General features: G+C 51.0%; 1 protein-coding gene across 1 annotated transcript in view; it reads left to right on the top strand.

Annotated features, from left to right (window-relative positions):
* The window catches only part of COL23A1 (collagen type XXIII alpha 1 chain), a 358,464-nt gene that overhangs the window by 290,033 nt on the left and 45,478 nt on the right, over positions 1 to 22,953 (top strand). The window contains exons 4-5 of the mRNA XM_025388238.1: positions 15,362 to 15,369; positions 17,411 to 17,437. Of these exons, the coding sequence (XP_025244023.1) occupies positions 15,362 to 15,369; positions 17,411 to 17,437 (35 nt within the window). The remainder of the gene's footprint in view (positions 1 to 15,361; positions 15,370 to 17,410; positions 17,438 to 22,953) is intronic.

Below are 22,953 nucleotides of genomic sequence, written 5' to 3'. Positions count from 1 at the left end.
CCCCATCACCCAGAACCCCCCCTGCCCATCCCCATCACCCAGAACTCCCCCTGCCCCGTCCCCAGCAGTTTGCCCCCTTCACCCAGGGACTCGTCCCTAAGCCCCTCTGACATCATCTTCACTACAGTCATGCTCAGCTCTGATGGCCACCTCTGATGGCCACTCCGGAGGCTTTGCTGTCTTTCTCTTTCTTGACCCCCACCCTTGGCCACTCCCCCATGCTGGGCAGTCCCGGGTGTCTCGGCTACGCTTCCCACCTCGTCTGTGACCTTGGCTCCTTTGCCATTCTCACAGGACCCACCTGCCCTGTGAATGAATCTTCCCTGGCCCTCTCCTCTCCTCTCTCCCACAGTCTCCCACTCCTGTGACGCTGACCATGTCCTCTCTCTGCCTCCAGCCACATCCTCCCCACTGGGTCCCCGAGGTTGGACATTGCCCTGCTAAAGCCAGCATCTCCCCCAGCTTTCTTCCCTGGGCTTCCCCATCGCAGGGAGGAGGCATCTAGCCACCTGCTTCCCTGTGTAGACACCTGGCTCCATCCTCGATCCCTTCCCTGCCCACGCCAAGTCCTCGTGAGCCTTCTCCGCCATGTCTTGGACCCGTGTCCTCTTCTCTGTTCTCACCGCCATGGCCTCCTGCAGCTCTCATCGCCCCCGACGCCATGCCCCCACCTCCAGCCTCACCGTGGATGTCCAGGGCCCTCCAGCTTCTGAGCCTTCACTCTTATGTCTTCCTGTACCCAGAACATCTCCTCTACCTGGACTCCCACCCCAAGATCATTACCCTTTGTCCTTTAAGCCCAGCTCAAGCATCTCCTCCAAAAACACCTCTAACCCTTTTGTCCAAGAGGTGTCGCCGGGCACTTAGCAGAGGCAGCCCCCAGGCATGTAAATGCAGGGAACAGCGAATGAATGAATGCCCCGCCCCTAAGCAACGTCACAAGGTGGCCGTGGGGACGAAGCCAGGCCAGCTCACCACCAGGAGGACCCCAGGCTGACTGGACCCAAGAGGCGGCAGTGGCAGGTTTTCTCCAGGCCTCAGACTCCTCTCCCTGGAGCTGGGCACAGGCTTTCTGCCTCCTCGTTGCACTGGGTTTGCAGGGTCGAGTTCCTTACACAGAGGCCCTCCAGATACACTCCTTAGCGCTCACCGGCAGGGAGCACCCTTCGTGTCTCTTTCTGCCTTGACTTCTGGAAGCTGAAGCCTGTTTTGCGTTCAGTAGCTGGAGCTTCCTTTAGCTTCTGTGTGTAATCACCCCAGACCCTGCCAAATACACACTTTATTACTCCGTTCTTATTTTCACCCTCGTAAAAGGTTTTATTGCCTTTTATTATAAGTTCCTGACGTGATTTTTGGAAGGAGATGAGGAACACAGAGTCACTTTTTAGGGCAAAGTATGATATTATTCAGCGTACTTCAAACTCCATTTAACTTATGACTCGACTTTAAAACAACCTCAAAGTCAAGGAAAGACAGACCCAGTGGGTCCCTGGCCCTGTGCTGGGCTCTTTCAAGTCCTTTATCTCGTGCGATCCTCAGAGCACTGCAGGATAAGAATATGTTATTATACCCACTTGCTGATGAGGAAACTGAGGCTCCAAGGGGTACAGTACCTTGCCAGAGGCCAGCTGCTGGCCAAGGGGTGGGCGGGATCCCACCCCCTCGTTGTTTTTCCTGTGCGGTGTCCCGATCGTCTGCCTATCCAAAAACAGTGAGCTGCACGGAACAGATGTGCCTCTCTGATTGGCTTGGCTGGGCCTTGAGTTTCTTTCTAGATAGTTACACACATATGCACATCCTGGCTTTTTGCCTTCCCTTGTATAAAGAGGCCTTTTTCCTGTGTCCCTTGGGAGAAAGGCTTTTTTTTTTGGGGGGTGGGGGGAGACAGAGTCGCTCGGTCACTCAGGCTTGAGTGCGGTGGCACAATCTCAGCTCACAGCAGCCTCTGCTTCCCAGATCCAAGTGATTCTCGTGCCTCAGCCACCTGAGTAGCTGGATCACAGGCATGCGTCACCATGCCCGGCTAATTTTTGTATTTTTAGTAGAGATGGCGGGATTTCACCATGTTGGCCAGGCAGGTCTCGAACTCCTGGCCTCAAGTGATCCACCCGCCTTGGCCTTCCAAAGTGCCGGGATTGTAGGCATGAGCCACCGCACCCGCAGAGAAAGGCTGTTTTTGCCAGGTAAGGCAGTGCCTGGCTGAGATGCCTTCCTGAGGCTGCTGCAGACCTGCAGATAGGGTGATCCTGCCTGCCTTCAGGGCAGGGGCCTCCCTAGCTCCGAGTAGGAGCTCCACAGTCCTGCAGTGTTTCTGTGTCTCTATCTGAACTGGAATGGATTTCCTGCCTTCCCCTGGCTGGCTTCTTAGCTAGAGAATCCCAGAACTGTGCCTGCACTCTGGGGTCCCCTTTCTTTCTAAGGGCCTTGGGCAGGACCCTCTCTCCTCCCAGACCCTCCTATCCTCAAGAGTGTCCGTCACTCTCCCCTGCTCCCACAGCACTAGATACCTCCCTCCATCTCAGTGCTTCCCACACCTGGGGCGGTGGCCTGGTCTGCAGAGTTGTCCTGCTTCTCCACCAAAGCATGGGCTCCTCAGGGCAGGGCCTGGGCTAGGCCCCCACTCAGGAGATGGTCCATAAATGCTTATTGATGGGAAGGAGGAGAGAAGGGAGAGAGAAAGAGGGCCTTGCGGACAAAAGAGGAACACAGTTAGGAGACTGCTTGGCCAGTGCCTACACAAACCTACAGAGACAAATGGAGGCACTGCCAGCTCTCCACAGCTGCTAGCCTTGCATCGGCAGTTTCCATGCTAGGGCCTTTTATCTGCCCTGTCCCCAAGAAACTCTTTCTAAAAAGCCAGTGGAAGAAGCACTTCTGGAATGGTGGAGTAAGGAACTCTGAAGATCTCCTCCATAAAGGAGCAAAAACAATGGAGAAGACTGACCTTTTCACAACTCTAGAAACGAACAAAAGTTTTGCAGCAGCCCAAGAAATGTTTATTCAGGAAATATCTGAATCTTGCTATTAATAAGAACAGTGAGATTTGTAGCATTTTAATGTTCTCTCTCAAGCTCCATGGTAGCCTTCAAAAACAGCTTTAAAAACCATGCATGGTGCACCCCTGTAATCCCAGCACTTTGGGAGGCCGAGGCAGGTGGATTGCTTGAGGCCAGGAGTTTGAGACCAGCCTGGCCAACATGATGAAACCCCATTCCTACTAAAAATACAAAAATTAGCCAGGCATGGTGGTACATACCTGTAGTCCCAGCTACTCAGAGGCTGAGGCACAAGAATCGCTTGAACCCAGGAGGCAGAGGTTGCAGTGAGCTGAGATTGTGCCACTGCACTCCAGCCTGGGCAACAGAGCTAGACTCTGTCTCAAAAAACAAACAAGCAAAAAAAAAACACACACACACTCACAACCCAGCAATGTCACAACCACGTACTTGTTTGTGAAAACTAGCAACCGCTGGAGGAAGCAGAACAGGTTGGAAGCTTGCAAATGCCCATCCCCAGAGAGTTGTCACTATTTGACTTGTCAGGCAGCTCCGTGGAAAAGTACCATACTCAAGGCTTGTCTCTAGGTGGCCTATGCACAGCGTGCTCAGAAGGAAGAGCCCTGTCCCCAGGGTGCTTAGCAAAAACAATCAGCAGCAGTTGTTGACCATTGAAGCTGCTCGAGGTGATAACACCAGTGGATGACTTGAAAACTTAAAATAGGCCAGGCGCAGTGGCTCACGCCTGTAATACCAGCACTCTGGGAGACCGAGGTGGGTGGATCACGAGGTCAGGAGATCGAGACCATCCTGGCTAACACGGTGAAACCCCATCTCTACTAAAAATACAAAAAATTAGCCGGGTGTGGTGGCGGCACCTGTAGTCCCAGCTACTCGGGAGGCTGAGGCAGGAGGATTGCTTGAGCCCAGGAGGTGGAGCTTGCAGTGAGCCAAGATCGTGCCACTGCACTCCAGCCTGGGCGACAGAGCGAGACTCCGTCTCACAAAAAAAAAAAAAAAAAGAAAAGAAAACTTAAAATAAAAATATAGGGAATGAGATGTTCAGAGGAGCTTTGAAAAGCTCCAGCTTATTCTTGGGTATGTGGAAGGCACATGCATGTGCAGGGCTCTGTACATGTCCATTAAAAACCTGTCTTAGAGCCCCACTCTCACAAAGTACCATAACTGAAATGAAAATTCAGTAGAGGGCTTCAACAGTAGATTTGGGCCAACAGAAGAAAGAATCAGAACTTGCACATAGGTCAGTTGATATCATCCAGCCTAAGGAACAGAAGGAAAAAAGAATGAAGGAAAATGAGCAGAGCCTCAAAGACACTATCAAGTGTCCCAACATACACATAATGGTAGTCCCAGAAGGAGAGAACAGAGAGAAAGAAACAAAGGAATATTTGAAAAAAATGGCCAAATCTTCTTAATTTTAAAGAAAACCATGAATCTACGCATCTAAGCTCAACAAACTCCAAGGATGATAAACTCAAAGAGATACATACCTAAGCGCATCATAGTTGCACTGCTAAAAGCCAAAAAAAAAAAAAAAGAGTGAATCTTGGCCAGGCATGGTGGCTCACACCTGTAATCCCAGCACTTTGGGAGGCCAAGACAGGAGGATCACATGAGGTCAGGAGTTCAAGACCAGCCTGGCCAACGTGGTGAAATCCCATCTCTACTAAAAAAAAAGAAAAAAAGAAATATAAAAGTTAGCCAGGCATGGTGGCACGTGCTTGTAGTCCCAGCTACTCAGGAGGCTGAGGCACGAGAATCTCTTGTACCTGGGAGGCGGAGGTCACAATTACCCAAGATCATGCCACTGCACTCCAGCCTGGACAACACAGTGAGACTCTGTCTCAAAAAAAAAAAAAAAATATTGAAAGCATCATCAGAGAAATAGCATGTCACTATACAAAAAAAAAGAAAAAGAAAAAGAAAAAAAGAAATAGCATATCACAGAAAAGGGATGCTCAATAATACTAATAGCTGGTTTCTCATCAGAAACCATGAAAGCCAAAAGGCGGCAGTAGGATGACATTTTCAATAAGTGACAAAAGGAAAAAAAACTGTCAACAAAGAAATCTATACCTGGCAAAACTATCTTTGAAAATTGAGGCCGGGCGCGGTGGCTCACGCCTGTAATCCCAGCACTTTGGGAGACCGAGGCGGGTGGATCACGAGGTCAGGAGTTCAAGACCAGCCTGGCCAAGATAGTGAAACCCCATCTCTACTAAAAAAAAAAAAAAGAAAAAATACAAAAAATTAGCCAGGCATGGTGGCACGCACGCGCCTGTAATCCCAGCTACTGTGGAGTCTGAGGCAGAGAATTGCTTAAACCTGGAGGGGCGGAGGTTGCAGTGAGCCGAGATCATGCCGCTGCATTCCAGCCTGGGCGACAGAGCGAGACTCTGTCTCAGAAAAGAAAAGAAAATTGAAGGAGAGTAGCCAGGTGCGGTGGCTCATGCCTGCAATCCCAGCACTTTGGGAGACCAAGGCGGGCGGATCACCTGAGGTCAGGAGTTCTAGACCAACCTGGTCAACATAGTGAAGCCCCCTCTCTACTAATAATACAAAAATTAGCTTGGTGTGGTAGTGCATGCCTGTAATCTCAGCTACTCGAGACGCTGAGGCAGGAGAATCGCTTGAACCCAGGAGGCAGAGGTTGCAGTAAACTGAGATCGTGCCACTGCACTCCAGCCTGGGCGACAAAGCCAGTCTTGGTCTCAAATAAAAATAAACTAGAAAAATAAGAGCAAACTTAACCCAAAGCAAGCAAAAGAAAGAAAATCATAAAATCAGGGTGAAAAGAAATGAAATGGAAAATAGAAAAACAGTAGAGAAAATCAGCATAACCGGAAGTTGATTCTTTGAGAAGATCAACAAAACTGACAAACCTTTAACTAGACTGACTAAGAAAAACGGTGGAGTCTCAAATTACCAAGATCAGGGCTGAAAGAAGGTACATAACTAGCAACCTTAAAAAAATGAAAAGGATTAAAAGGAAACACTTCTAACGATTGTATGCCTACAAATTAGATAACATAGGCGAAATGGACACATTCCTGGAAAGACACAACTGCCAAAACTGACTCAAGAAGAAGTCAAAAATCTGAATAGACCTGTAACAAAGAGAAAGATTCAATCAGTGATCAAAAAACTTTTGCAAAGAAAAGCCCAGAATCAGATGGCTTCACTGATGAATTCTAACAAACACTTGAAGAATTAATAACAATCTTTCGCAAACCCTTTAAAAAATAGAAAGGGAGAGAACACTTCTCAACTCATTCTGAAGCAAGATTAACTCTGATACCAAAACTAGACAAAGACATCACAAAAAAAGAAACTATAGACCAATGTCTTTTATGAACACAGACATAAAAATCCTCAACAATACAAGCAAAGGAATCCAGCAAAAGGGTTATAAACCGAGTGGGATTTGACACAAAAATACAATGTTGGTTTAACATCCAAAATCAATCAATGCAGTACATCATATTATTGAATAAGAGATAAAAACCACATGATCATCTCAGTAACTGCAGATAAAGCATTTGATGAAATCCACAACTTGTCATTATTTTAAAAAACCGACTCAGGCTAGGCACAATGGCTCACTTTGTAATCCCAGCACTTTGGGAGGCCAAGGCGGGCAAATCACTTGAGGTCAAGAGTTCGAGACCAGCCTGGCCAACGTGGTGAAACCCCATCTGTACTAAAAATACAAAAATTAGCTGGGTGTGATGGTGCATGCCTGTAGTCACAGCTACTCGGGAGGACAAAGCAGGAGAATCGCTTGAACCTGGGAGGCAAAGGTTGCGGTGAACTAAGATCGCGCCTTTGTACTCCAGCCTGGGTGACAGAGCGAGACTCCATCATTAAATAAATAAATAAGTAAATAAATAAGCAAATATCTACTCAACAAATCAAGAATTTAAAAACAAACTTCCTCAACTTGATAAAGGGCATCTATGAAAAACCCACAGCTAACTAATAGCATACTTAATGGTGAAAGACTGAACGATTTACCCCTGATATCAGGAACATGACAAGGATGTTCACTCCTCTGCTACTACTATTTAACTTTGTGTTGAAGGTTTTAGCAAGGACAATTAAGCAAAAAGGAGACATTAAAGACATTCATAAGGGAAAAGAAGTAAAACGATCTCTATTTGCAGATGACGTGATCTCATGCATAGAACATTCTAAAGAATCCACATCTGGCACATGTACCCCTGGACTTAGAAGTTAAAGAAAAAATAAATGTTCCCAACCTCGAGTGAAAAAAGATATTCTTTCATATTTTTTCTGAATGTTTACTTTTTACATTTGAATCCTTAATCTATATGGAATTGATTTTTTATATTCGGTTTGAGATACATGTATAATTTCATTTTTCCCCAGTTTAATTTTGGTGAAGTCCAATCTATCAGTTTTTTCTTTTGTACTTTGTGCTTTTAGTTATATCTAAGAATCAATTACCTAACTCAAGACCATGAAGATTTATTCCTGTTTTATTGTAAGGATTTTATAGTCAAATCAATAGGCTAACTTCCCATCTTAACAACTAGAAAATGAGGCCAGGCATGGTGGCTCACACCTGTAATCCTAGCACTTTGGAAGGCCAAGGCAGGTGAATCACTTGAGGTCAGGAGTTCGAGACTAGCCTGGCCCACTCTGCTCCTTTGGGGAAAAGTCCCTAAAGGTTGTTGTCTTTATTCTGGGAATGGGTTCAGGCTTTTGAGAGCTGGGAGCCAGGGTGCGGCATCTTACCTGAGCTGGCTGAATGAGAGAGGAAGAGAGGCTCAATCAGGACCAGGGAGAGCAGGTCACAGGCAGAGGGGAGGTTAGGAGTCCAGGGGCAACAGAGAGGAGCAGGTGTGGGACTGTGAGCAGGGACAGTGACCCTGGCAGCCTCAGGCCACTGAAGCCAGCCCTCACCTCCTGGTGTGTAGGCCTGGCCCCTGCCAGGCTGTGGGAAATACTCCTCTTGGTTTGCGTTTCAGGAAGGCTGGACACGCCCTTTGGGAAACACTAGAGACATGATTGTTCCCAGAGGGGCTGAGAGCTGAAGGTGGGCGTCGGGGGCTCCCAAGACCACCACGCACTTCTGCTTACCTGGTAACACAGCAAGCAGCTTGCCCACCTGCTCCTAACCCCAGGGAGTGAGTGGGCAAGTTTCCCAGTTTGAGGAACTCTCTTGGGCCACATCCATTCAGCCCAAGAGGCCCCAGAGTCATCAAACCCTCTACTTCATCAGGTGCTTTCACCTGTTTCCCAGGTCATCTGGCTCTTACTGAATGGCTGCCACATTCCTGACAGCAAAGTCAGTGGAACCATCGTATGCTTGGAACATGCGTTTGAAGGCCGTGCACGGAAGGGCTGGGCCTCGGGGCATCACCTGTGGTCACCTGGAAGCCCTGCAGCCAGCTCACTTTCTAAGCAGGAACCCCTGGCTGGCCTGGACCAGCCCCTCTGTCTCATCCATCACTCTTGGATGCCCAGCTTGCTTCAGGCCGTACAGTCCATCTCCAGAGGCTGTGGCAGCCACAGCACAGACCTAGTACATGAGGTCAAGTGCAGAGGGCTCCGAAAATGCGATGGCGTCCAGGCGCTCTTGCCCTTTTCGGCCCTCATCCATTCAGCAGGTGCTGGCTAAGTGTTTGTGCCTGCCCAGCTCCCATCTGGGCAGCAAGGAGACAGCAGGAACTGGGCAGATGTGGTCCCTCTCAGGGAAGTGCCTTGCCGGAGACTGACAGAAACAGTCCCCGCCCCACAAGTAAATCATCACTACCGATTGCAACAAACGCATGGAAGGAAATAACCAGGGAAAGATGACAGAAACCAGTGCGGGGAGGGTGGGAGACATCTTTGTCTTTGACATGTCTGTTTTTTGTTTGTGTTTTTGAGATGGAGTCTCACTCTGTTGCCCAGACTGGAATGCAGTGGCCTGATCTTGGCTCACTGCAACATCTGCCTCCCAGGTTCAAGCGATTCTCCAGCCCCAGCCTCCTGAGTAGCTGGGATTACAGGTGCCCACCACCACACCCAGCTAATATTTGTAGTTTTAGTACAGATGGGTTTTCACCATGTTGGCCAGGCTGGTCTCAAACTCCTGACCTCAGGTGATCCACCCTCCTCGGCCTCCCAAAGTGCTGGGATTACAGACATGAGCCACTGCGCCTGACCTTGTCTTTGACATCTTTGGATGTCACCGTTGTAGAAGGTTTGTCCAAGGGAGTGGCAACGGAGCCATGCCATGCCGGCTGCAGGAACATAGCCGCTGTGAATGTCTAAGGGTGAAGGGAGCTGGCAGCTTGGGGAACTGAGAGGGAAGGGTGGAGCAGAGCACTGTGCCCAAGGGCACTGGAGACTGGCAAGGACTGGGCCATGCAGGAAGGCTGGGCCAGGAGTTTTCGTTCCATGTGCCGTGGGAAGCCCTGGAAAGGGGTTGGGCATTTTTTAAATGCCCCTCTGGCTGGTGGGGTTGGGTACCCAGGAGAAGGAGTCAGGTTAGGAGGCTGTGATGATGGTGCTGGCGTGAAGCAATGGTAGCCTGGTGACATGGTGCCAGTAGGGCCCAAGAGAAGTGGTGGGCAGTGTGTTTTAAAGTCCTGTAGATGAGCTTGATGTGGCCTGTCCCACTAGCAAGGAGATCAGTCTCCGGAATGCCACCATTCCCACTCTACCACCCCCTCTGGAGACCATGGATGGTGCCATGGGTTTAGGGTCCTGCGGGACTGCCTCTGGCTGGACTACCGCCTCACCAGCCGGGTGACTCAGACACACCACACACCCTCCCGGGGACCTCAGGGGAAGCTCAGTACACGTTAGAGCTCTTTCTGCCAGAACAGTTTCTCTCTGCCCAGGTCAGAAGAGGACGTGACCCTGGGCATGGCAGCCTTTCTGGGCCTCAGTTTCCTCATCTGTAAAATGCACCTAGTGAGGTTGAAGCAGGGGTTACATGATGGTCTGGGGAACGCATTCATGGAGCCTCCAGTGCATGATGAGTGCTCAGCGAGGGAGCGATGGTTACTCTTACAGCCCCTCGTTCGTCTCGTCTGGGCTGCACCTCACGCCAGTCCCCAGGGCTCTGCTCTCAGGACCTCAGGCTCTCGGAATAATAATCCCAGCCTGAGCTTCCCTGGAGGCAGCTTGGACATGAGTGTGAGGAAAGGCAGCAAAAGCTGGGAGGAGCAGACAAAGACACAACTTTCTCCCGCCACTGTCAAGTTCAAGTGTGTTGATGCTTTTGACTCTGTGAGCCATACACAAATATCCAGTGGTGTGAAAGAGCCCAGGGTGAGAGGTCAGTCTCTCTGCCACTCCTGCCCTCTGGCCATTCAGCCCCCCTACTCAGAAGCAACCCTGATGACCACTTCCTTGCACCCACACCTAGAGATGTCCTGTTTATACAAACAAAGGTCTACAGATCATTTTTACTACATGCCATTCTATACCCTTTTAAAATGCAGCAATACGCCCTGGAGATCGTTCCATCTCAGAACTTACAGAACATTACCTTTTTCACGGCTGCATAGTATTCCATTTGCAGCTGTACCATCCTCTATTTAATCAGTTCCATCTGTGCCATTTCTAATACTTTTACTATCTCAACACTTCTGTGATGAGGACTGTTTTTATACCCCTCTGCTTTTACATATGTGATAACATAGCTGCAGAATACATTTCTAGGAGGACAATTGCTGTGGCAATCGGCACATACAGTTTAAATCTTATTAAGTATTGCCAGATCACTCCCTAGAGAGAAGGTCCCAGTTTATCCTCTCACCAGTGTGTAAGGTGACTGTCCTCATTGCCCTTCACACAGTAGGTCATGAGACTTTTTTCATTTTTTTAATCTGATATGATCATAATTCTAACCTTCGCTTCTTTTATTATGAAGATTAGCACTTGTAGCTACAAAAGTTAATCCTCGTTCATAATCCAGATATTTCAAGGCTATTTGTATTTTCTGTTCTGTGACTTCTTCATTCATATCTTTGGGTATATTGTTTCTACTGAGTTGCTGGTGTTTTGAGAGATGTCTTGTAGGAATGTTTTTATGTCAAGGTATCTAGCCTTTGTGACCTGAGTTAGATATATGTCTCCTAGGTTGGCTTTGTTTTTGAGCCAGAGTCTCACTCTGTCACTGAGGCCAGAGTGCAGTGATGTGATCTCAGCTCACTGCAACCTCTGCCTCCCAGGTTCAAGCAATTGCCCTGCCTCAGCCTCCCGAGTAACTGGGATCACAAGCACACGCCAGCACAGCTGGCTAATTGGTTTTTTGTCTTTTGTGGCTTCTGGATTACGAACCATAGGTGGAAAAGCCTGCCCTCTCCAACGCTAGAAAGGAATATTCCCACGTTTTCTTCTAGGATTTGTATAGTTTTCTTAACCTGTAAAATCGTTGATCCTTTTGGAATTCATCCTGGTCCATGCTGAGGCAGGGATCCAATTTCATTTTCTCGTGGCAGCTAGCGGTTATAACACATCTCCCCCTGCTGTTCCCAGAGGTTCAGGTGTGGAGGCCCTGGGGAGGGGGCTAGGCAGCGATTTGGGGAGGCAGATCACCACGTGGAAGGCACCACTGGGTTCGGGCCTTTGTCTTAGGAACAAGACGGTGAGGAGGGAAGTGCCAGGATCAGATCTGCGTTTTGAGAAACGTGACCCTGGCCCCAGAATGGGAGACGGGGGTGGTGATGGGGCTTCATTCTTGAAGCCATCTCTGGTCCCAGGTGCACCCATCTCATTGCTAGTCGGTGCCAGCCCCTGGGTCACCAGCCCTCTCTCCCGCAGTGCTTCTGGGTGAATTCTTATGAATCCTGATAGCTACATAGAAGCCCCTTACACAGCCTGGCGTCTGGACTCCGTGGCCTCCTCTCCTCTGATAGGCTTGGCCTCCTCTGACCACAACCTCTCCCTCCCGAGGTCTCTCCCGATATACATGCAGCATCCACAAATTCTCAGTTCACAAATTCCAGCCCACTTCCTCTCCCTGACCCCTACAACCCTTCCGTCTCCAGCCTTCGGATCCATGGATCCCAGCCCCTGGCCCCTCACCCCTCCAGCTGGAATCCTGCCAGCTGCCCCATGCCAGACCTCCCTGCTCCTCCCTCCTCCCTCGGTCCCACTCAGCAAAAGCCCCACCCCGGACTGAACCCAGCCCCCTCCACATGCTCCACTCCAGTGTGTACCGATTACCCAGCTGGAGAGGAACGCCCCCGGCCCCCGTGGCTCTTTCTGCCGCCTGGCTGAGGCCACGTTGTCCAACCCATTCAACCTCTCCCGCTCAGTCCCCCAACGCCTCCTGCACCGTCATCACCTGAGGCTGACGGTCTTGCTTCCTGCTTCACTGGGAGAGTTGGCACGATCAGAAGAGAACTTGCCTGAACTCCCACCTCCATGGCACGTGCCTGGCAGCACCAGGCACTCTTCCTCCTGCCGTCTCCACAGATGGACTGTCCAGGCCCCCATCTGTGCCTGCGCCAGGAGCCAGCCCTTCTCACCTCCTCAAGAACGTTGCTCCAGGAGTCTCCCCTTCTCCCCCCACGCCGAATCCTCTCTCTCTGCTGGACCACTCACATCCTACAAACGCGTGGCCATGTCACTCATCCTAAAGAAATACCCATCGCCAGGCCCCAGCCCCACAAAGCCACTGTTCATTTCCTCCCCTTTGCTGCAGAGCTCCTCAAAAGCACCCACTGTCCACATCCCTCACCCCCCTTCTCTCTGAAACCCTCTCCCATCAGACCCCACTCCTGTCACTCCCTAGACATGCCTCTGCATTGCTGCGTCCAGTTCCTGGTCTTCTTACCTGACCCATCTGCAGGGCGGTTCCTTTGCCCCGTGCACAGCGATCGCTCCCTCCTGGGACACTTCCTCTACTTCGCTTCCAGGACTTCTTCATCTTCTCTTTACTTCCAGCCGTGCCACGTGTGCCAAGCTTCTGACCCCTTCAGCCGAGCCTGTCCCACCACTATCTCCCCACCGCTGTTGATGGCAGCCCCATCCTTTCAGTTGCTCAAGCCAAAACTAGGGAAATCCTTTGGCTGTGCTGTCAGAATCAATCCAGAATCCAACCACGTCCAGCACTTCCACTGCCACCACCAGCTGTGAGCCACCGTCCTCTCTCCTCTGCACCATGCGGTAGCCTCTGCGTTCTACCCCTGCCACCCCACACCGGAGGATCTTTAAAATGTGAGCCAGGTCACATCCTCTCTCTGCTCAAGGCCGTACCCAATTGCCCCACCTCATTGCCCCTCTGAAGCCGCCTCCCACTGTTTCTTGCTGTGAGGGAGAGAGCGGAGGAAGGGCAGAAATAGAAGGGGGTGTGCGACCAAGGTATGGCTTTGCCATCCGAGGAATTAGAGCGTGTTTCAGAGCTGTTGGGAAGGACTTGTGTGAGAGGGCAAGTGTGACTGAGATCCAGAGGGACTGTGGATGGGGCCAGGCTCTGGGCAATACAGAGGGGACAGTGGCCTAATTGAAGGTGGGTCAGTTCCTCTGAGTTAACCTGAAGGCATGGAGAGGAGGGCAGGTGCAGGAGCAGGTGCGGGTGCAGGTACAGGAACAGATCGAGGGGGAGGGGCAGGTGGAAAGGCAGGTACAGGTATAGGCATAGTTGCAGATGCAGGTGCAGGCACAGGGGAGGTACAGATGCAGGCGCAGGCTGAGGTGCAGGTGCAGGCACAGATGTGTACAACCGGTGTTGGAAAGGCGATGGTGAACCTATCCGGCAGCTTTTGTTTGCTTTGGAAAATAGGAATCAAGGTCATTGGCTGACAGTGAGGAGTCAGCTCAATGGGATGTCCAGGTTGCCAGCATCTTGCTTTGCTCTGCCTCTGATCTAGACTTGGGGAAACTACTGTCCCCCATGTCATCATTCTTGGGTATGAGTACATCAGTGTTTCAAGCCAAAAATCCTTGTCATCTCTCTCCTTCCTCTATGTACCGCTACTGTGCGAGCCCCATCTCTCCTCTGACCAACATCTCCTGAGTCTCCGTTCCCCCCTTCATCCACCAGCACCTGCACAGGGACCCCTCGGCGCATCTCCAGGTGCACTCTTGTCCGTCCCCATCACTCCTCCATGCAGAACCCTTCACTGACTCCCCTTCACCCTTAGAACCAAGCCCCTCAGACCATGCCATGGAAACAAACCCCCAGGCTTGGCCGGCCCTGCCTTCTCTGGCCCTCCCTCGCTGCAGCAGCCTTCACTTCTCCTGGCTCCTCAAAAGCCCATGATCTTGGCATGTTCTGAGCTTGTCCATCTCTGCAACACTCCTCCCTCCTCTTTTCTCACCCTCTGGACTCGGCCCAGCCTGGGTCAGGGCCCTTGTGCTGTGCTTGGAGCTTTCTGGCCTTCTCCCTGTGTAGATGTCCTCTTCGGGATCTGTCTGCTTCATCAACATTCATGAGTCAGGGCTCTTGCCTCTTGCAGTCACTACTGGTCCCGTTAGTTACCCCCATGGCTCCTGGCTCATAGTTGGGACGTATAAATCATGCTGGTCACTAACTACTGGGTGCTGCCTCCCTGTGTAACCTTGAGTGAGGTTTGGGGTCTGGTTTGCCAGCGGCGTGGCTCAGTGCACAGCGCCTAGGGCTGGTAGAGTTGGGAGACCTCCTTCCATCCAGCAGGCGCTGACTCCACCCCTAATCAATGATGTGGCGCCACACAAGTCGCGGCTCTGTGAGCCTCTGCGTTATCCGCTGTCCAATGGAGATGTTCATCAGACCTCTCACGAAAGATGGTTGGGAAGGTCAAATGCAATAATGGGTATGCTACATGCCTTGCAAGCTGTGAGGTGAAGCCCCCGTGGGCCTCATCAGGGTTCTCTGTGAGCCCTCATCTGGTAGACAAGTCTCAGCTACAGCCCCAGCCCCTGCTACTCCTCATGCATTTCTAACCCTGGGGCTGGGCAGCAGGAACCCCTCCCCCAAAAAGCCTGTTCAGCCACACCCATCTGCTGTTCCTCCCAGTATTCTCTCTGTCCAAAACGTTTGCTCCCCCTGTCTCCCCTCAATAGAAACAAACCATCCCCTCAGGAGAACCAGAGCTTGTTCTTTAAGTAGGAATAAGTTCCGATTCCTACTCAGCGCGAGAACCCGAAGCTGCCTGGTGACATGAGTGCCTGCACCCATGCCTGTGAGAATTGTCACCACCACCCCCGGGACCACCCCAGGCTCTCCAAGAGCAAAGGTGCTCCTTCTGCTCTGCCCCCAGCTCCAGGCCATGGCAGGAAACAGCCATGGCAGCATCAAAGCCTTCCAGGGAGGGGTGGCCAGGAGCCGCACTGAGGACGGGCGAGGGGACTCTGCCTTCCACGCTGACTGTGGCTTCTCTGCTTATGTTTTGCAGGTCCCCCAGTAAGTGTCCTGGACTGTGCTGTCTACTTCTGAAAGATAAGATGTTCAGTTTTCTCTCTGTTGCAATTCTATGAACATAATTTTGGTTAGGGAGGTGTGTCCTCAAAAAAAATCAGTCCTATTAAAAAGTGGCCAGGCATAGTAGCGCACGCCTGTAATCCCAGAACTTTGGGAGGCCAAAGTGGACAGATCACTTGAGGTCAGGAGTTCGAGATCAGCCTGGCCAACACAGTGAGACCTCGTCTCTCCTAAAAATACAAAAATTAGCCCGGCGTGGTGGCGGATGCCTGTAATCCCAGCTACTCGGGAAATCGAGGCATGAAAATTGCTTGAACCCAGGAGGCAGAGGTTGCAGTGAGTTGAGATGGTACCACTGCACTCCAGCCTGGGCAACAGACAGAGCGAGACTCTGTCTCGGAAACAAAAACAAAAAAATCGTGTGTTTGGGGGGAGAAAATCAGTCCTATAGAGGAGTCACGTTGTTTTTTAATTTGTAGTTGAATGCAGGCACAGAATTCCACAGGCCTGACCTGCTCACTGAAACGTTCTGTGGCCATTTTCCTAGCAAGAGAGCCAGCGCACAAGCCTGGCTGTTCCTTGCCAAATCTTGGGCTCCCCTTGGTACACAGAGATGCTAGCGCCATGCCCATAGTTTTAAAATGCTCTGTGGCAGTTGATGTTTCTAAATGCTTCAGTGCCCCGTGCTTTGGCAGAAAGGGCTGTAGAGCCGGGCAGTTGTCCCAGGAATGAGTCGGACTTGACCAGTAGACCCTGGGGTTCATTTTTCTTCTTTGCCAGAATGTGGATCAGACAGCTGAGACCTTACGAGCACAGCTGGCTGGTGAGGGCGTTGCATGGGAGCAGGAGGGAAATGTCACTGCATTTGTGAGGGGTGTGAAGGGTATGAGGGAAGCACTGGCCGGCTCCCTTGAACTTCTGGCCGGCCAGAGGCAGCTTTGAATGCAGGGATTGCACGTGGCCCTAGAAATCCCATTCATTCTCCAGGGCAAAGGATGCGCCTGCCTTTGATTCACGCTGTCAGTTTTTCAGAGCCCGATAAATCCCAACTAATCCATTCCAGAAGCACACTGACAGTCAGCCAGAGCCAAAACCAACCTTCTCAAGGAATTCCTTTCAGATGAACCATTTTGTTTTTTACTTCCACATACCGTGATTCGTTTCCTGGTCGGTGCCCTTCGGAATCTGGGCTTCTCGGTGCATGTAGCCCCACCGTGAGCCAAGCAAGCCAACAGGATTGTGTTGGTTTATTGGCCTCAAGCGATGTTTGGCAGCAGAGCCCCTCCTGGCTGTCTCAGGGAGGCTGGCGTGCGTGAACTTGCGGAAGTACCTAACGCCGGGGGCTATGGAGTGGTTTTTTTTGTTTTTTGTTTTTTGTTTTTTGTTTTTTAACTTGGCAGTGAAAATATTAAATGGATTAAACAAATGCAGAAATTCTCGAGCTGCAAAACCTGCAAGGGTCTGACCGGGGAGATGGGTGCCAAAGTGTGGCACCCAGGCAGGGTGGTCACTGCTCCAGGGACCAGAACTAGGGGGCAGAGAAGCCTCCAGCCACAGTGAACACTCCCCATAGTCCTGGCTTCTAAGGCTCGCTTTCTTGGTTCACCCCATCCCAGTGGCAACTGAGAGGAAACAGGCTGTCTTCCAGGCCTCTCGCAGGCCCAGTTTAAGGAGCATTTGCAGTTCCTGGTTGGGTCATGTGGCTGTGGCTCCACCCTCCAGAACCCCACGTCCCCACGTGACATTTACCCTATGCCCGGCCAGCGTGGGGAGGACATTCATGTGACTATGCCTGGGACCCTGATGAAGCCCCGAGGCTCCTGGTCCCACCAGCCTGGCCCGCCGAGGCAGGAAAGGGCTGCTCTGCCCCCAAGACTGCTGGAGCCCTTGAGTCCTCCCCTCAGAGCAAGTCACCAGCCAGCTGTCGGGGGGTGGTGTGGGACTGGGCCCTGATTGAGCTCTAAGTGCTGCCATATGGTTTCTGCCGAAAGTCTGATTATTAATGACATATTAATTACCACAGGGGCAATCAGGACGCGATGGCTACCCGGTAATTTGTCATTTATTTTTTGCTCTCTTCGCCCTTTTCTCTTAAACCAATATTCTTTCCCTGAGCCTTGATTTAACTCTGTCTGCGCTCCTGTCTCCTCCTCTGCTCCTCAGCAGTAGTGGCCTTTCTGTGGAGGGGGTTAGCGTGAGCTCCGGGGAGATAAAGCCTGCACAGATCTCCAGGGCTGCCCTGGAGGCAAAGCAGAGCACCTCGCTTGGGTGTCTGGGTGGCACTGAGTCCACCTAGCACTGCTTCTTCAGTAAGTCCAGCCCCCGCACTGTGGCGTGCTCCACTGGACAGGCTGGGCCTCTTCCCAGTGGGCAGAGGACCTGTCCCAGCCACCGCTCCTCGTCGTCACTCGATAACAGGAGACTGGCTGGTTCCAGTTTGGCCTTGTGGTGTCATCCCTTGGCAGATCTCTTAAAATGAACCCAAAAGTTAGCGCATTCTTGGAATAGATGTCCCAGCCCAGTCCAAGTGAGTGCCACATCAGCAGCAAGGCACAGTGTGGCTGTGCCACCGCCAGGTCCTGCGCGGGGGTTGAGGGTCGTGGCAGCAGCATCCGGAGGTCCTGGGACATCGGAAAGAGCAGGGGGATCCCAGCAGAAGAAGAGATTGGCAGGGCCAGCAAGGGAGGGGCAGATTCATTCTGTGCCTCCAGGGCAGGAAGAAATGCAGGAAGAAATGCAAGGAGGGAAATGCTGGCTGATTCAGGGGCTAGATCTGTGCAGTCAGGACGGCTGGCAATGAAGAGGGGTGGTCCCTGGTCCTGCAGTGGAGGAGAGGAGTCCAGACCCAGCACCAGGGAGACTTGGCATAGGGGGTCCACTCTGCTTCCTCCTGGCTGAGTGACCTTAGAGAAGGTGCTCACCTTCTCTGAGCTTTAATTTTCTGCTCTGTGAATGCAGAGATGAAGGCACAAAATGTGTCACAAACGCAGCCCTCCAGGACTTGGTGGTAACTCTGGGGAACACTGACTTCATGCCAGAGTGGCCCCGTGCTGGGCTGAGTCAAGTTTGGGATCTCCCAGGCAGTCAGGGCAGCTCCCCCAGCAGCAAACAGCCTGGCCCCTCAGACTCCGCGGGAGTAAGAATGCCATGTGAAAAACAGCCGTGACCACCCTCATCCCACGGCACACACTGGGGTTAGGGCCCTGCCACCGTCCCCAGCTGCTCTTCTGACTAGGCAGGGGTCAGGCTTCCGTCTCCTGGGCACGGCAGCCTGGACCTTTGGGTGTCCAGTGTCTTGAGGAAGCACAGGCTTTTGCTGCAAAGTTCAGCCCCGTGTCTTAGCATTATTCGCTGTACCAGCACCAGCCCGGGAGGACCGGAGACTAACAGAACCACTCCTGGCACAACCCAGTTCCCTTCGCCCCGGTTACTCTGTATTCACAGGTCCAGAGGGGAGGGGGGGGGAGTGGGCCAGCGGTTTCCATCCCCTCTTGTCCATTGTTTCCTCTCAGCAAACAGTGACCCAGAGGTCCACAGCCTCGAGCATCAGAGAAGATGCTGCCTGCGTACCCGGGGGAGGGGCGGGGGCTTGTTCTCAGCCACACCAGAGCAGCTGTCAGGGTCTGCGTCCCACAGAGGCCTCTTCTCCCTCACTCCTTCCTCCCGGGACCCAGCTGGGTGGGGTGGGCAGCTGGCCCTGCGGCCGACAGGCAGAAGGCTGGGTGTGGATTAAGTAGCTGGGCATGGTTCTCATCTCTGCAGCTTACTCGCTGTGAAGCCTTGGGAAAGGAAAGCCCCTTGGCTTAGAGCACCCAGAACGTGAGTCAAGGCAAACCCGGGGCTGCTGTCCCTGGGGCCGTGACAGGACTGTCGGGAATTAAAGATGAAGTTGAGTGTGGAGGTGGTATCGGGCTCCCTCACACCTGGGCCTGGCCTGGAGAAAGAGCACTGTCACTGTCGGGGCTGGGAACGGAGAGATGGATGTGTGTGGAGTCCCGCGGGTGTCCCTCAGGCTTGACACTGGGAGTTTTCTTGGAAGGAAGAGAGTTGGGATCCAGCAAGCCCCCCCACTTCCTGTGTGTAGGCAGCTCTGGCAGCCATGCCCCTGGTCCTACCAGCAGCTCCCCAGTCACTGGGAAGCCTGAGCAGTCTGGGCCTGGTGAGGGGTGAGGGGACCCTGTCAAAGTCTCTAGGAAGCTGGTATCACAGCCCATGATGGCCTTCTCCCTGAGGTCACCCAGCCCCAGCTTACACGCAGACCCCCATTTCCACACGGAGGTAGGCGTCTTCCCTGGGTGGGCTGGATTCAGGGCATTCATGTGGCCAGCACCAGGAGCAAGCCCAGCTGTGCGCCTCCAAGCCCCTTGTTCTCGCACTGCCACCCGGGCCATTCCTTCTGCGAGACCCACAGGGTGGGGCAGACACCCCGCTCAGCTTCCCCTGCAGGAGGAAAAGCAGCCGCATTCGAGGAAGGGGGGATCTTTTGCAGGCTCTTGGGGCCCAGGTCCTGAGCAGAAATTCCTATCTCTTGGCCTGTGGAGGACAGGAGGGCTCTGCCCAGCTCTCAGCCTGAGGTATATTTGCAGATGGCTCCATGTGGTCATCCCAGAGGCTAGGGTGACTGCCTCCTGCCGAAGGGCCTGGGCCGCCTCCGAGGCCCGTCATGTGCAGAGGACACTGTGGCTTTGAGTCAGTCACCTGCGTGGACTTGGGCCGGCTACTTGACCTCTGGGGCCTGGGGAGATGACACCTGCAGAGCTGGGGTTAAATGAGTGTCAGGCACAGAGGCCACGTCCAGTCCTGTGTGTGGCAGCCCTTCCGTAAATACCGCCGTCTTTCCTCATCGTTGACAGTCTCAAGAGAAGAAAAGATGGGTTTCAGAAAGCGTTCTAATCTACTCAGTATAAATTTGCAATATTTGGAAAAACAACTTAGAGAATGGTCAGTTTTAGAAAAAGGTTTTGTTTGTTTGTTTTCGTAGCTTAGTAACTTCTGGACCGGCCTCGGGGAGGACTTCTTTTTCTTTCTCTTTGTGCCAGTATCTTATCCCTTTGTAAGAGCGAGGATAGAGTCCGGCCGGGGGCGGTGGTGGAGACAGTCAGTGCTTTTCTGGATTAACTCAGGCCAGTCCCCTCAGCTGAAGCCAGGTCCGTATGTGGACCTGATAGGAGTGGCTGGAGGACACGGGGCATAGAGGCCACCCACATCTGTGGGCAGGTTGTGGACTTGAGGAAGTCAGAGCCGACAAGGGCCCGGCTCGCCCTGTCCATGCCCTCCTCGTACAGAGGCTGGCCTGTCCTCTCTGCTCCCAAGATTCATTAACAGCCTCTTCTGATTACAACAAAAAGCATGTTTATTGTAAAACATTTGGACAGTAGAGAAAAACACAAGGAAAAAGCATCTCTAATTCTGCCACTCACAGATAAGTCCTCCTATCTTGGTGATTGTTCTAGTATTTCTTATATGCAAGTTTGCTTTTATATTTATTGCCTTTAAAATAGAATTACAAGTGCCTTATTAGCACAGTAGGCAGCACGTCAGTCTCATAATCTGAAATACAATTACATTGGACTTTTTTGTACTACTTTTTTCACTAAATATAGCATGAGACTTTTCCACATCATTAAAAATCCTTAGAGAATGTAATGGCTACATTGTATTTGTTCCGATATATCATTTATTTAACTAGTCTCAAAGTTAAATTATTTATATTGACAATTTTTCACCCTTACATTCAACATCCTGGGAATAAATATAGCTTATTTCCATGATTATCTCCTTAGAATAAATAACTAAAAGTGGAATTGCTACACCAAAGGGTTTGCACATGTTTAAGGCTTTTGATGTGTATTGCCAAATTGCCCTCCAGGAGACTGTACTAATTTACATTCCCACCAACAATGAATAAATGCTGCATATTTCCCCAAATGCTGGCCAACTGTGGGTATTATACTTTTAAAACTACGCCAATATAAGTTTTAAAATATATGCATATATGTGTGAATATTGTTTTAATTTAGGGCGTATTTTAATTAGAAGTAGTCAGAGATTAAACTAGTTTTGATAAGGTTTGTGTAATCCTGTCACCTCGTGGTAAAGGTTGGAATTACAGGCATAGAGTTTAAAGAGGAAATCACCCGTGTTTAAGACCTTTTGGATCCCAACTGGTCCAGGGACAGAAGACATCATGGAATCAACAGCATAGGGATAATGCTTTACTCAGAACATTGTGAATCAAAGGTTGGGCCTTCAGAGGAGCCCTAGGCGCAGCACACTTGCATTTTGGGGTAGTAATCAGTATTTATGTTGATAAAGTGATTTTGCCGTCTCAGAAATAGGAGGCTTGGCTGTGTTCAACAAATCTGATGGGTGTCATACCCTGGCCTGGGCACTGGGATGGCACAAAGATGGATCAGGCCCAGTCACAGTCTTTGGAGAACCATATGGGAATGGGAGGTTGCCCTGGGAGACAGAGAAATGAATAATTAGAAGTTCAATGTCATCTTCCTGGAGGTATCTTGTTTATTACAAGCCCTTTTTTCTTCTCTAAGCTGACTTTTGACTAAGATGAAAGCACCTGCCACTCATCCAGGGCTTAATCTTGCCTAAACTTTGACTTTTACATAGAAAACATTAGACCTTCTCATCTCCTATTTACAATGTCACAATGTTGGCTTTTCCTCTTCTTTGGTAGTTTGATTGTCTTAACTCTTAACATTAGGCTTTAGTGACCTTCTGGTTTGTTTTACACATTCAGAAACCTATTTAAACATTTCTTAGATATCATTTAATGTGCTTTAAAGAGAATAAAACAAGGATATGATGAGAGTGTTGGCTGGGTGAATGGACAGGTACAATTTGGATTAAATAATCAGAAGGCTTGAAGTGAGATTTAAATGATGAAAAAGCTGCAGAGATCTTGGGGGAGATCCCGGCAGAGGAAAAAGCAAGTGCGCAGGTCGTGAAGTTGGAGCAAGCTTTGTGTGTTCAGGTACACTCAAGGTCAGTGTGGCAGAGTGAGTGGAGCAAGCTTTGTGTGTTCAGGTACACTCAAGGTCAGTGTGGCAGAGTGAACGGAGCAAGCTTTGTGTGTTCAGGTACACTCAAGGTCAGTGTGGCAGAGTGAGTGAGCAGGTGACAGGGAAACAATAGAAGGTGAAGCCAAAGAGGTCTCCCAGAGCTGCACCAAGTAGAACCAAGACAGAGGCAAGGGCTGGGGGACGGGACTTGACTCTGTGTTTATAGAAATCACTTGTCCTGGCTGGGCGCGGTGGCTCACACCTGTAATCCCAGCACTTTTGGAGGCTGAGGCGGATGGATCACTTGAGGTCAGAAATTTGAGATCAGCCTGGCCAACATGGTGAAACCCCACCTCTTCCAAAAAAAAAAACAAAAAAAAAACTAGCTGGGTGTAGTGGCACATGCCTGTAGTCCCAGCTACGTGGGAGGCTGAGGCAGGAGAACCACTTGAACCCAGGAGGCAGGTTGCAGTGAGCCGAGATCACACCACTGCACTCCAACCTGGGTGACAGAGCAGAGCGAGACCATGTCTCGAAAAAGAAAAAA

Source organism: Theropithecus gelada, chromosome 6 (genome assembly GCF_003255815.1).
Source record: "Theropithecus gelada isolate Dixy chromosome 6, Tgel_1.0, whole genome shotgun sequence".
NCBI lineage: Eukaryota > Metazoa > Chordata > Mammalia > Primates > Cercopithecidae > Theropithecus > Theropithecus gelada.
This window is presented reverse-complemented; position numbering and strand designations above follow the sequence as displayed.